Source organism: Acomys minous, assembly GCF_964271855.1.
Source record: "Acomys minous genome assembly, chromosome: 9".
Taxonomy (NCBI): Eukaryota; Metazoa; Chordata; class Mammalia; order Rodentia; family Muridae; genus Acomys; species Acomys minous.
In genome coordinates, this window is record NC_140490.1 from 34,200,390 (window position 1) to 34,214,803 (window position 14,414).

Below are 14,414 nucleotides of genomic sequence, written 5' to 3' on the forward strand. Positions count from 1 at the left end.
CGTATAACTTAAATTAACTCATTTCTATTAATATATGCTCTGCTGCGTGGCTTGTTACCTTTCCTCAGAACCGGCACCTGTTCCTTCCTCTGCATCTGGCTGGTGAGTCTCCTCACCCAATTCTTTCCCAGAGTTCCTATCTCTGCCCAGAAGTCCCCCCTGTCCTCTACTGATTTACTAGGGGCCATTTGGCTCTTTATTAAAGCCAATCAGAAGATGATGGAGAAGATGTTTACAAAACATTGAGACAGGTGATACTTCATAAAAAATCATGCTACCAAAGTCCAGCCTGTCCTCAGCTCTCTGCTGGTGCAGAGGTCAACATTTCAACAATAATTAAAACAAAACAAAACAAAACAACAACAACAACAAAAAACCTCTACAAGGTGCACAAGGGATTAGCCTAAAGCCATCTTTCGTACTTATCTGCAAAAGACTCGCTTTACTAGTGGAAATGTCCTGACAGGTGAGAAGTTTCAGTTCCCTGGAAAGAGCACGCTGTGCGGAGCTTAGCTCCTCTACCTGTATGATAGACACATAGGCCTCAAGCAATCCAGGTCTTGGAGGAAGTGAAGACTTTCCCATCTGGGGGTTTGAATTTGATACCACTTTATGTGCTTCCTTTTTCTATTATCTCTTCTATTTCTGATGCCCCTCAATGTTTATTATACAAAAATATATTTACTAATAACTATATGAAATGAAAGTTAAATTCTTCATGCATTGCCCCCAAGCTCTAGCTGCATAGCAGGATGCTCCTTCCCACCACCATCCCCGCCCCCAACCTCTATCCCCCACCTCCCACCCTCGTGCTGTGCCTGTCCATGTGGCCCTCATATGGCTGGAGTCTGTGCTGGAACCATCTCATCGCTCACACTGGCCTGGTGCACGGTCAGTCAGAGATTCCTAAGAGTGCACTGGGAAGGGACAGAGCCTTGCCATGTCATGGAATCAGAGACACATATAAGATACACATACACACACACACACACACACACACACACACACACACACACACAACTACATTCATTTACAGAAGTCTAACTACAAAATCAATTTCCTTTTTTGTTTGGTGGTTTGCTTGGGGGCATGTCATATTTTCTTGAAGGAAAGTTCATCTTATTTATCGATTGTGTAAACTATAGGAAATTGGATTATCTTTTGCAGTGTTTATTTTAAATACATCTCCGGGTTTTAAGAAAGATGAATGTAGCTATCTTTAATGTTTAATGTTAGTTATACTGTTTTAGAAAGTGACATCCTTAGAGCAACATAATTATAGTTCAGGGAAACATTGATATTTTAGTATACAGACAGGTAATAATTATTTATTATACTTGAAATTTTTACTCAATAATTACAAGGCTTGATATAATGTTTGACAAGAAAGTGATATTTAAAGAAAAATTAGTTTAAATTCAGTAACATATAAACCAGGTAGAATCACATTGTGTTATTATAATGAAAGAAAAGCATGCATTCCATAGTAAAAAACTAATTAAAATAAGGTTCTGTTGATACATTGTCTTTATAACTTAAGGTTGTACTACCTTAATTAATTCACATCTGAGACCACAGTATGAGAGCCTCAAAAGTGTGGATTTTTAAAAATATCCTCTTGTACTCTCTGCTTGGTGTGTATTTTATTCCCCAGGCTGTCATATACACTGATATGCTGGTGCTCAGTTAATTTTGAAGTTGTGCCTTTTATTTGAAAGGCATATTACAGAATTATATTTCATGACGAGCTATAAACTTGAAAGTACCATGTAAATCTGGGAAAGCTATTAAAACACAGGGCTTCGCCTACTGTCTGCAGGAAGCCATTCGGTGTCCCTTCATTGCTCCCCTCGTGGCTATCAGGTGTGTCTGCCCTGCAGGTTTTACCAGCTTTGACGTTTCCTTAGCGCCCTGTCACCTCCCGCCACCCCATCTGTGGCTGTAATGTAGCACACACTGATGCAGATGGTTTCACCTACTCATCCTGTAAACAGTCGAGATTGGAACACTTGCCCCTGAAATACCCAACTGGGGCCCCAAAAGAACATAGACCTGTTGCATTCAGATCAGGTGGGCAGTCTTTGATGTCTTCTCTCCCCTGACTGTATGGAAGCCTGAAAGGAACAAATGTGTAAGCAGCGTCGTTAATGCCCGCATTAGTTCTTTCCTGGGATTGTTACTTTCATTCAGCAATCAGCTACTTTCCCGTCGTGCTTTCTCCTAACAGAGTACATTCCTGCGTTATGTGATGACTCCCTCACCTCCACTGTCTCTTGATTTGCTCCTCCACACATCTGTACACATATAATGGAAAGGATGCTTGATCCACATGTGACATTTTCTTTCTGTGTAATCTTTGAAAAAATTTAAATGTCAGTATATGGACTAGGAAAATGAAAGGGCTTTTTAAATATATTGCCTCACATTTAATTCCTGTATTTTATGAATTACAATGTAATGGCCTCCTCAGAGTAGCCTGGCAGACAAATCTAATATTTATTCTGTATGAATAATCCTTTTGGCCTGTTCATATTGGCATATCTTTATTATTACCGAGGCACTTCTCAAAAGGCCAGAGGCCTCTTCGTCCCTTCTACAAGGCTGTGAGATGTTGTGTGGGAGCAGAAGATGGCATAAGTCACTTCTCTACTTAAAACCCAACGTCCTGCCATTTTTGGTGGAAGCTGCAAGTCTTGCAGATCAGCGTGTGGTCGTAGGTGGGACTTTCTGTAAGGACTCTTTGCAGTGCTGTGAGCTAAACAACCATCCAGGCCTACCTCTTTGGAAAATGTGATTTGTTTTGAACAATTCCAGGAACCTTATTACTTCCCCAGTATTCATATGCTTGTACTTTCCCATCGCACAGTCACTGCCTTGCAGCGGAGTTACAATACTGAAACAGAAAGAACTTGCTCAACCCAGTGTCAGCCAGGATGAAGGCCGGGAGCTGGCTGCGGACTGCCCTGCCTTCCTTTCACTTTGTTTACAAACCAGTAAACCGAAGTGGAAGACACTGCTCTCGTTTTTTCTTTCTCATTCACTGAGAATGATATTAATGCTTTGATGGTTTCCTGTAATAGCCAAGAAGGAGAGATCCTGTTTGGAGATGGTTGTTCTAAAGACATCTAAGACGCGCTGGAATGGCCTCTTAGTCTCATGAAAGAAATTGAGTTTTGATTTTTGTAAGTATATTGCCATAATTTGTCCAGATAACTAATCTCTTTCCTCAAAAACCAAAGTATCACCTCAACTGTTGGCCAGCCCTATGGTGTAGCTGAAAGTTGTTGTCAATTAGCACATTTAATATTGACCAAAACTGAAAACTCCCACTGACCAGATTGCAACTCAAGATTGCCATCAAGGGTGAGCCTGGAATATTGCAAATGTGTTTTGTTACTGAATTGTTTAGAATGTTCTAGGCTTCCTTCTTTAGCTATCTAGGAGCATCCACTTTTACAAAGGCTAGAGTGAGTTCTGTCCTGACTTATTTGACATGAAAGTTAGGATTCAAAGAGCTCAGGCCCCCATTGGCGCTAAGTCAGTGGCCCTCAAGAGTCTTTCAAATTATCTTCTCAAAATTACAGCTCAGCAAGATCCATCCATTCTGGGCATCCAGAAAGGATTGCCCAAATGCCCATCTGCACGTCCTTCTAAGAAATATAGCTCAGCAAAGGCAGTGCAGGCTCCTCGGGGAACCATGCTCTTCAGCGTACATATGCTGTGCCACAGCTAACCAGGCACACTCTGTCCCTGTCCCTGGCACTGGGGCATGACTGTTTAACAAACAAATGTTTCTGTGCCCAGTAGACAAACAGTTCAAGAGATTTGGATTTTTGAAAAATAGATATTGAATCAAAAGCATTTTGTACTTGTTCTTCTGAGAAACAGATGAGCCAGTGTGTAACTTTATGTTTTTGTCATTGTTTTCCTCTTATTTTTTCTTTTCTTTGCTACTTCATTACTTTGTTTGGGTTCTTCTCCTGACTGTCTCTTAATGTCTTCTCTGGCTCCGCTCAGCTTCTCCTGGCTCAAGCTGTCACCAGCTGTTCTGCTCTTACTGTCAGCTGGCCCAGTTCACTTCAGCCGTCTCCTATTTTCACTCTGACCAGTCTCTTCTCTCCTCTCTAGCCCCACTCTCTCTCTCTCTCTCTTCTTCCTTCCTGCACCAACTGTCTTCTCTGGCCCTGCTCTTCTTCCAGCTGGACCCTCCTCCTGCCTACCCTCCAATCCTACTCCTTCTCTCAGCCTTGGCTCCCATTTTATATCCTCTCCTGTTCCCAGAATTCCCAGAGCCAAACTAACCTGAAAGGCATAGGGTCTTTTAAAGGGCCAGGCACACGAAATAAATCACTCTACACAGATAACTGGAATGTGAAAATGGTAGATGACCTCTTTGCTCCTTTGACAAAGTACATTTGGCTGCTGCACGGGTTTTCACTAGCTCCATCATCAACTAAAGGGAGAGTGTGGTGGTTCGACCCATACTTAGGAAGCTGACTTCTCATGCACGTAACAAATGCATAGCGCTCACACAGAAATCGACTCACCAGCAAGTTGAGCCCAGATGCATTACATATGTTAAATCGATGGACAGCATCTACTATGCCTTATAAAAGAGGCAGAGGCATTACTGAAGAAAAGAACATGGTCATCTCGGTGTCCTCCTCTTAGCGACGACAGTAGAATTTTCCTCTGAGTGAAAAGCTAGCCAGGTCACATCTAAATATTAGTTCAGCTTACTTTTGTATATCATCTTGTCCTTCTCAACCATCTTAATTTCCTTTCTGAGTCTGGTATAAACTACAACTAGGGGTCCGGGGCAAGCGATTGGAATGTATCTACGATTGCCTGTGCAGATCCTTCAGGCATTTGTCCTTCCCGTATGTTTAAAATAGCCTAGAAAAAAAAATCACATTAGCCCGGGAAGTATACTTACTAGGGTATGTGTTTGCCTTGGCTGATCTCCAAACCGGGATGTAACGTAAGGAACGTGTGAGCTGATGGCCGAGACACGTGCTTGGGAGTGATTTCATGTATACCCACCCTGCCTGTGCCACGCAGAAAGGTGGGCCCGAGGAGAGCAAGAAAAGGCTGCACCTTGATGCACTGCAGACCTCTTGCCAAGTGAGGTCATTTGGGCAGGCCCTCCTAAAAAAGGTAGCAAACATCCAGGTTTAAGTCACCTTTTAAATTTTCCCACAAGAGAGTGCGCTCTGGAAGACCTTCTTTACTGCCTCTTACTTTATGAGTCTCACTGCTTTTGCTCTGGTCCCCTCGCTGCCACTACAGGTTTTAAATTCCATTCCTTTAACTGGTACAGAAGAGTACAGAGCGTGTACAGATTAATGCTGCGCCACATGATGCTTCAACGCGTGCATATAGCTTATTATTTAAATTGAGTTAAGCATGTCTTCTCCACCTTATTTATTTATGGCGAAGACGCTTAAGTCCTCATCTCTGGGTTTCTGGAATACACAGTACATCTTTGGTATTTGTAATCACCTCATGGAGCTGTAGCCCCAGAACTGGACACTTGTAAGTCAGTGCCCTTCCCAGCATCCCACAGACAGCACCATACCTGTGTGCTCCGTGCTGTGTCATTGTGATAGTCTGCTTCCAATCACATAACTAACATCTCCAGGTGTCAGGGACTTGGTCTGCCACTGTGTTCCCGCCATCCACATCGCCTGGGACAAGGATCTAAAATGATGACACAGAAAGGGAGGAAGACAGGAATGGAGTCTTTCTAACTAAATCTCCGCTAACTCTCCCCTTGTCCCACGCTCAGCCCGGAGCAGGCTTGCCCTCCGTCACATGCTCTTCCTTCTGAAGAGGAAATTTCACCTTCCTGGCAGGATCATTATTACTGAACATGTGTGAAACTAAACTGTCCAACTTTTTCACCAAATACTTTGTGTTAGGACACCTAATTTTAGTGGCAACTGTGTATTTAGTCCTGTGTGGCTCTGAATGGAAGGTCAATGAATAGTTTGCTGAGCCTCCCCATGTATCTGGTGTCAGGGTACAGGTCATCAGGCACCACATGACACTTCTTTAAATGTGCTAAGATTTTATCTTTCCTCTGATACAAGCCTATTTGACCATCATTTGCTTACTATATGTAAAAATGAGTGAGTCAAATTAGAAAAATCTACCATACATACATAAAATGATATAGTTGTTTCTTTAAATATTGTCATATAGCAAGAAATTTTTATGGTGCGATATGTAGTATTTTGTAGCATGGAAAGGACACTGTATTGCTCTTTCCCCATATTTATTAGTTCCTTGGCCATTAATTTTTTTCACCTTTGCTTTCCTATGGATAGATCACAGATAGATAGATAGATAGATAGATAGATAGATAGATAGATATTCTAACATTCATTTCCAGCTTTTTGAGTAATTATATTGAATAGGATTTTGATATTTTCTTTTAAAAATACACTTTCCATTGAAATGTTCATGTAAGAAAAACACTTTATAAAGCACATTTTATTATCTACTGCTCTTAAACAACAAAATTTCCTGGCAGCAGTCAGAAATACCTTGCTTTTTTCTTAGAATACCATTTCCTCATTTAAATAAGCTACATTTCTTATGATTTGGTTTCTCTCCTGCAGGCAGCTTAGCATGTAGAAGACACAGCCTTCCATTCTAAATGCTGTAGATCACTTGTGGGTCCTCTTTTAGGTGTTTTTTGAAGCAAATGTGTGAATATTTTTTAAGTGTTCTCTGATTGCTTACTAGGGGGTAGAAAAATATGCCTTATCCAGACTACTTACCATAGAGAAAGACATCTTAGCAAATGATTAGTACCTATTTGTGGTTGGTATAGCTGTCTTAGCTACTAATATTTCACTTTTCATATTAAAGTAAAATATATAGTACCTTATTCAGAGATTTATTAACTTGTTAAAAACTTGTACTTGATATCTTATTCATAAGTTTCTGCCCAAAGTGATTTTCACTTTATTCCTCAATGTGGGGTAACCACAGTCTCCAGGGTTCTCCCGTCCCAAGTACCAGTGCATCTGTGGTAGTCCACTTAGAGAGCAGGGTAGACATGAGGAAGCTGTCTAGGAAGGGCCTCCCTGGGAGGAGGAACACCAGAAAGCCAGAATTCTTCAGTGAGGCAAACACATAGAAATATCTTTTAAACTACCATGCTGCTCAAGGCTCTGGAAAGGATAATAGCCCGCCTAGTGTATATGTAACGATGAGTTTATTCAGTGGCTTACAGAACCAGAGGCGTCAAAGGCCTGCCGTGGCCATCTGCCACTGGGATAGTTCAAGAAACCGTAGTTTCTCCAGCAGGAAGCTAGAAGCCCCAGGACAGGAGGGAACAAGAATGCAGCCCCAAGTCTGCACTGAAACGCTTAGAATCTGCTGTCTGGTGTCCCTGGGTCCTAGCAAAAGCAAACCTTCTCCTCTGTCCTGTGTAGGACCACACCTTGTTGGGTAATGTCACACACATTCAACATGGGTGTTCCCCCTCAGTCCCTGACCAACGTGTAAAGCATTCCGGAAACACCTTTACAGATACACCTAGCCTAAAGTGTGCTTTAACAGTTGTTCAGGTATCTCTCAATCCATAGTTGACAGCCAAGATTGATATCACAAATGGGTTTGTTGCTTGTCTCCTGGATTTCTACCCCTAAAGGAAGGAAGGCGTTCTTAGAAAATCCCAGATCCCCTGATCACAGCAGAGGGATCCTGCCATAACGGCCAGCCTCAGCAACCAGAACTTCCTGAGGATAAGTCTTGGGAAGGTTGAAAAAGATTCCAGAAGGGTCTGTGTGTGTGTTTGCTGTGCTTTCTGTGTGGGCGGGACTTCCCGCTAGGTTGTGCTTTGGTGCACTTACACAGTTAGAACAGAAGGTATTCTTTATCATTTGGGTGATCGGTAATGTATTTCCTTCCCCCTTCAGATGTTCTAGTTCATTTACAACAGCTGTTAAAGAGTACGCTGCACATCCCAGTGATAATAGAATGCCTCATGCTTTTAATGAGAAAGATAATTATGTGGTTTTCATCATAATAGTTATTTTTTATTTCCCAGTTACTTCCTATAATTTGAGTGATCACTGTCTGCAAATTATAAATGAGACCTTATTTTTTGAGCCAAAAGCTTGCCAGTTAAATTGACAGATTTTCAATAACAATCTACATTAGGAGCCATAAAAGCATCATTACGCTCTTCGTTTTCTCATCTCTGTGCTGCAGTTTCACAAATAATAAATGATATGAGTGAGGGTTAAGAGTGAAGCCGTGTCCTCAGCTAAACCTCAGCACTGGTTGTGTGGCTGGCTGCGTGCATGTCCATCAGGGTGACCTTCCCCTCTTTGTTAGTGCTTTTCTCCATCCATTTTCTCATAAACTACACTCAGAAACTGGAAAATAAATGAGATGCTGCAGAACAAGCCACACAGACTCCACTTTTTTCAAAACATGAAAAATGTTACGTATCATGTCTAAAAAATTCGGTATTTGTTACAGTACAAAACTTTGCCTCATATGTGCTCTAAGCATTTTGAAATAAGTAGCAACTGAGCACAAGTCACAGATGGCCACCTCTTTTTCATCAGGAAAATGGCAGTAGCTAATATAGCTAAACATTCCATATGTCCACCACTGTGCCACACTCCTTTGCTTCCACTGTGTTTTTCTTTTTTTCACAAAAGCCCCAAGAGTTGGGGACAACCACTGTGCTCACCACTCAGATGGGACACTCAGATATAAAAGGTCACACTCCAGGGACAACAGCTGCTGTGGTTGGAACTTGAGCGTGGACTCTCTACGTCACTCCAGAACCCTGTCCATGCGCAACACGCCATGAGAATAACTGTGAACCACTTCCTCCTGATGCTGACAACCTCTCTTCAAGCGATACCCAAAGCGAAAAGTCAAACCCGTGCTCATCCACAAATAGCAAATCGTTTGTTCTGTGACGAGTTAGGGAAAAGGCTGTGTGTACCTTTCTTCATGTTTTTAGTGTATAAAATATTGTTAAAGCAATCAAAAAGCCATTAATTATTTAACCTTGTGATTTTTATTTATTTATTTCTACTAACAAATTGAAGTTGTCATAAGCTGGCCTTGAGGGTCGTTCTGCAATGCTGCCTACCTTGACCATATATGTAGCCGGCCAGGCCTCGGCAAGTGACCGGCCCTGTTGCTTTCCCCCTGGCTTCTTTGCTATCGCAGTTAAATACAGTCTGTCAGTCTGTATATTCAAAAGGTTTCTTTTACTTCCTAGCTGCCTTTTTTTTTTTTAACAGAACTAAAACCAGAACACAAAAGTAAGCCTGCAAAGGCACACGTGGACTTGAAGTTCACCGCCACTCAGCAAGGTTCTGCATGCTGCCGGAGAGTGACAGGAAGAGGAAAGGGACCGAAGTTTGGAGCGAAAGATGGTGACATTCTCCTCGCTTAAGAGCCACTTGAGTCAAAACAGTTCCCAGAAACCCTTTGGATTATTTCAGGAGATTTTTTTTTATACATATAGTTTCCAAGTTTCAAAGCCCAGCCCCAACGTGTCTCTCCTGCCTGAAGCAGGAGACTTTTAAGTCACTCTTCCCCTCCCCGCTGACGGGCTGGACAGAGCAAAGGCTCCAAAGGAATGGGCATCAGGTGGGTGGGGGTCACTCTGTCATTGGTGAGGAGTAAAGGCACAAAGGTGTGGCTTTCTACTCATGCAAAGAAGTGTGGGCTCAGTCTCAAAACTCAGACTACGGCCTGGAGAGATGGCTCAGTCAGCCTCTAGGAAGCTGTACTTTGCTGAAGGCCCGAGTTCACTTTACCTCCAGTTCAGAGCTCCTTAGGCCTCCTTCAGCATCCGCGCTCATGTGCACACGCCTACATCCTAAAACGTAACTGAAAATTTAAAGTAAATAAATGGTTTGAAAACTCCAACGAGTCCAGTTTTACCTCTGACAACTGATATAACCACTCCGGCCCATGGCTCGCATTTGCAAGTTAACAGGATATAAAATCATTAGAGACAAAAGTAGCCTCCGTGCCTCGCTGAGGAGTGACACTGCAGCAGGAGTGGAGTGTTCGTCTGAGGCACAAAGCTCAAGCTCATGTTCACCGTTTTACAGTGGATTCTAGATTTCTGCAACTAAGAACCTGTGAAAGTTCCCTCCAATGCTGTGCCTCCTCCACAGGGGGATTCCCCCACAGACCCATAGAAGCAGCTTTCCCCCCTCAAATTATTCGGTTAAGAGCGTTTTCATGCATCAGAATGCTTCCTTTAAAATGTTGGCTCAGCATTTTTTTTAAATCAAGGTCCCAGAAGATATCCAGCCCCAACTAACAGTCATCTCCGTTATCTTTGCCACGTTCTGTGCAACTACTTGTCTACTTCTTCCCTACCTGCTCTGGGCATGTCATGCAGATGGGACGATCATATGTGGCCTTCTGTGTCTGATTTCTCTAGCTGAATATATACCTGATAGCACTTGATTTATTCTCTATTAGGATTCTCTATAGGAATAAAACCGGTAGAATGAGTATGTACATATGTGTATGTATATGTATATCTGTCTTCATATGTTGTGTGTGTGTGTGTGTGTGTATGTAGGCTGTGTGTGTGTGTGTGTGTGTGTGTGTAGGCTGTGTGTGTGTGTGTGTAGGCTGTGTGTGTGTGTGTGTAGGCTGTGTTATGTGTGTGTGTATATGTAGACTGTGTGTGTGTGTGTGTAGGCTGTGTGTGTGTGTGTGTGTGTGTGTGTGTAGGCTGTGTGTGTGTGTGTGTGTAGGCTGTGTGTGTGTGTGTGTATGTAGGCTGTGTGTGTGTGTGTGTGTGTGTGTAGGCTGTGTGTGTGTGTGTATGTAGACTGTGTGTGTGTGTGTGTGTGTAGGCTGTGTGTGTGTGTGTGTGTGTGTGTGTGTGTGTGTGTGTGTGTAGGCTGTATCAGAGTGCCATACAGGCTGTGGTCTAACTAGTCTCACAGTGGCTGTCCACCAATGGGAAGCCCCAAGAGTCCAGTGTTTTCACATCTCGAGGCTGGGTGTATGTGCTGGAATATCATCAGTATCTGCCAAAATCCTGAAGAAACAGGCTCGAATCCCAGTGATGGAATGAACGTGCCCGTGAGTGCAAGGGCAAGCAGGCAAAGAACAAGAACTTCTTTCTTCCATGTGTTTTATAGAGGCTGCCTCCTTGTGTGGCCCAGGTTAAAGGTGGCTCTTCCCACCTCAAAAAAAAAAATCTGGATTAAAGGTGGATCTTTCCACATTGAATGGTTTAATTAAGAAAAAAAATCCCTCACAGATGTACCCAGCTGCTTGGGTCTTCAACCAATAATAGCCATCACGCTGTGCCTGAATCCTTTATTTGGCTATGCCTTATTTTCTTATTCAATTATCAGCTGAGGGGTTTGGGCTTTTTCTACTCTGGGCTATTACAAATGAGGACACTATGAACTTTCATGGCCGTTTTCCTGTGGGCATGTGGATTCAGTTTTCCTGAATACATATGTAAAAGTGGAATCACTACGTTGTAGGGAACTCTGCTGCTATCTTGGGGGGAGAGCCGCCAAGCTCTTCCCAGCATGTCTGCTCCGTTTTCCTTTCCTATAAGCAGCATCTGAAGGCTCCAATCTCTGCATGTTCTAATGAGCATTTCTTCTGGTCTGTCTTTTGGACCTACGCCATCCTAGTGGCTGTGAAGTGGTCCCTTGCTGATTTTGATTTGAATCCTTGTAACGACTAACGATGCTGAGCATCACTTCAGGTGCTTATTACCCATTTGCACATCTCCTTGAGACAAATGTCTATTCAAGTCCTTTGCCTGTTTTTAATTAGATTATCTTCCCATTATTCATTTGCAAGGATTCTTAATAGGGTTTGAGTGAAACTTTCTTAACAAATATATGATTTAAAATATTTACTCGTGGGTTGCCTTTTCATTTCCTGGTGGTGCCTTTTGAAACATGAACATTCTAAATTTTGATGAACCTGTTGCTCTCCTCCACTACTGCGAATCTGGTTGTATATATAAAAAGCCGGCACCTGACCCAAGGCCACAACTATTTACACTGAAGATTTCTTCTGACACTTCTATAGTTCTGACTTTTCAGTTATTTTTGTGGCCTTTGTTAAGTTAATATGTTGTGTGTAGTGTAGGGGGTGATCCACCTACATTATTTAACATGGAGACTTAGTGTCCCAGCATGTTTTTAAGAAAGAAATTTCTCCCAGTATAATGATATGTGAGATAGCATACATCCATATTCTCTCTTTCAGTACTAAATTATCTCCGTTCCTCTCACTCTGTATAAGGTCCAAAATCAAGAAGTGAGCATTCTCCCTCTTCACTCTGCCCATTCCTTGTTGTTCTTGCTGTACTAGGTTCCTTGCGTTTACATATGAATTTGAGAATGTCAATTTTGGCATAAAAAAACAGCTGGGGTCTTGGTGAAGATTTACTAAAGCAGGCCCCTTAGTTGTAGGCTTGCTGTGGCGATTGGGCTATACTGTGGACCTTTAGGGGTGGGGGTGGGGGCTGCTATGTGAAGTCTTCTCTCATTGGCCCTGGACTGTGGATAGTATTGTAGGAGGCAAGTCCCATTTTCCCCTCTCTCTTCTTGCTTTTCCTATGATATAAAAGAACTTCCTCTGCCACGTGTCCCCTGCCATGCGTCTCTGGCACCCCACCAGAGCAGACTGCCCCATCTGAGGCCGGACCTTCCAGAATCTTTATCTAAATAAACTTTCCTGGCAAGCTCATTCTCACACATACAGCAGTGTGTGCGGGGGAGCTGACTAGCATGGGTGACATAGCGCTCCAGAGCAGGTTGTGAATACCACCGACTGGTATTAATATTAACTGGTATCACCTTAAGCCTTCAAACTCATGGTGTATCTTTCTTTTTCTCAGTTTTACACATGTGTCATTGAGCAGTGCTTCACCATTTCCATATGTGAATTTTAGCTTCTTTTGTTAAATTTATTTGCAAATATTTTATCTTTTTGGTTAGAATAGTTTTCTTGACTTTATCTTTGTGTGTCCACTGCTAATATATAGGAGTGAGTTTGTATCCTACCACCTGCTTGTTTATACAAAAAAGAATAGTTTCACTTCTTTTATGTGTCTTTATTTCTCTGTCTTGCTTTGCTGCCTTCATAAGTTATCATCGATGGAATTTTTTCTTAATTTTGTTGACTTTGTGCTTTGCCTGTTTTGGTCTTACATTGAAGTATAACACAGACAAATGACACCAGCTAGAACATGTGCTTGATGCCACACATCAGCCTTGAGAATTAATCTAGCATCAGTTTGCAGCTACCACTGCTGGACCAGCTCTCTCGGCCATACACCCGGCTCAGTGGCATGCCAGGCATCACTACCACCTCTACTGGACATCTAAAAGAGACACTTCCAGATGACAGAATTTTGCTGTGTGGTTCACCTTCTGGATAAAGACATCTGCTGCATGCCTGAGGTCAGGAATTCTCCTCAGTGCCAAAGGTACAACACTGACAAAGATAGATAAGGCCTCTCTCTTCAGCAGGTTGTAGCTGTTGAAAAACGACAAACATCTGTATAGAGGAATCTGTGCAACGAGTATAGGAAAAAACAAATAATGCAATGGAACGGCATGCTGGGCAGCATGCCAGGTACATCAGTGATTATCTTGATGGTGATATTTGAGCTGTGATGTGCATGTAACCTTGGGAGTAGCGTGTCAGGCATCAGAAGCACCAGATGCAAGGCTTTGAGAACAATGATGGGTCATGTGACCAAAGGATAAGTAGATGAAGATGAAGTCGCAGAGGTACCCAGGACCCAGGTAGTGTTTTTAAAGAGGGAAGTCTCCATCCTAGGAACAGTAGTAAGCATTTGGAGGGCGTTAAGCATGGCATTGAGAAGATTGCCTCTGGCTTGTCAAGAGCTGATGTAACAGGCAGGGACGGAACAAGGTATTCCACTGCTAGTCCAGAGTCAAGATGAAGGAAGGAAAGCAATAGACAGATGTTCGAGGCATGGAGCTAATATTAGCATATTATGTGGAAAAGGAAATAGACAAAATTAAAGATTGCCCAGAGTTCAGAAGCTGAGAGCCCGAACAGATAGTAATGTTCCTGCTACAGAGCTCAAGCATTGGCTTGGCCTCAAGTCCCAACAACCTGGAGTTGTGCGTGGACGCCCCGCTGCAAACCTGCACTCTGACCAAGTGGGAGCCCCCCTTTATGGCAAAGGAAAGCTAAAGGCTCTTACACAAGGAGGAACAGAGCTGTCTGTGGCCCCGACCTGGAAAGGTACCACTCTCAGGAAGGTTTTCGGAAATTGATTTGCAGAGTGCTTGGTAAACTTCTCCTTTGCAATGTTTTATTCATATTTTAATCGAGTTCTTTATTATGGAGCTCAAATATTTTTAATTAAGAAAGAAGTGCGGCCCTTGGGG

General features: G+C 42.7%; 1 protein-coding gene across 5 annotated transcripts in view; it reads left to right on the top strand.

The window, feature by feature from the left end:
- CFAP20DC (CFAP20 domain containing) overlaps positions 1-14,414 on the top strand; it is a 260,697-nt gene that overhangs the window by 158,752 nt on the left and 87,531 nt on the right. Inside the window, exon 13 of one of the 5 annotated variants that reach the window (XM_084794505.1) lies at positions 9,282-9,675. The exons of the other annotated variants lie outside the window; for them this stretch is intronic. Coding sequence (XP_084650631.1) covers positions 9,282-9,287 — 6 coding nt within the window. The 3' untranslated portion in view covers positions 9,288-9,675. Of the gene's footprint in view, positions 1-9,281; positions 9,676-14,414 lie in introns of those variants that run through there. 5 annotated transcript variants of the gene reach the window in all.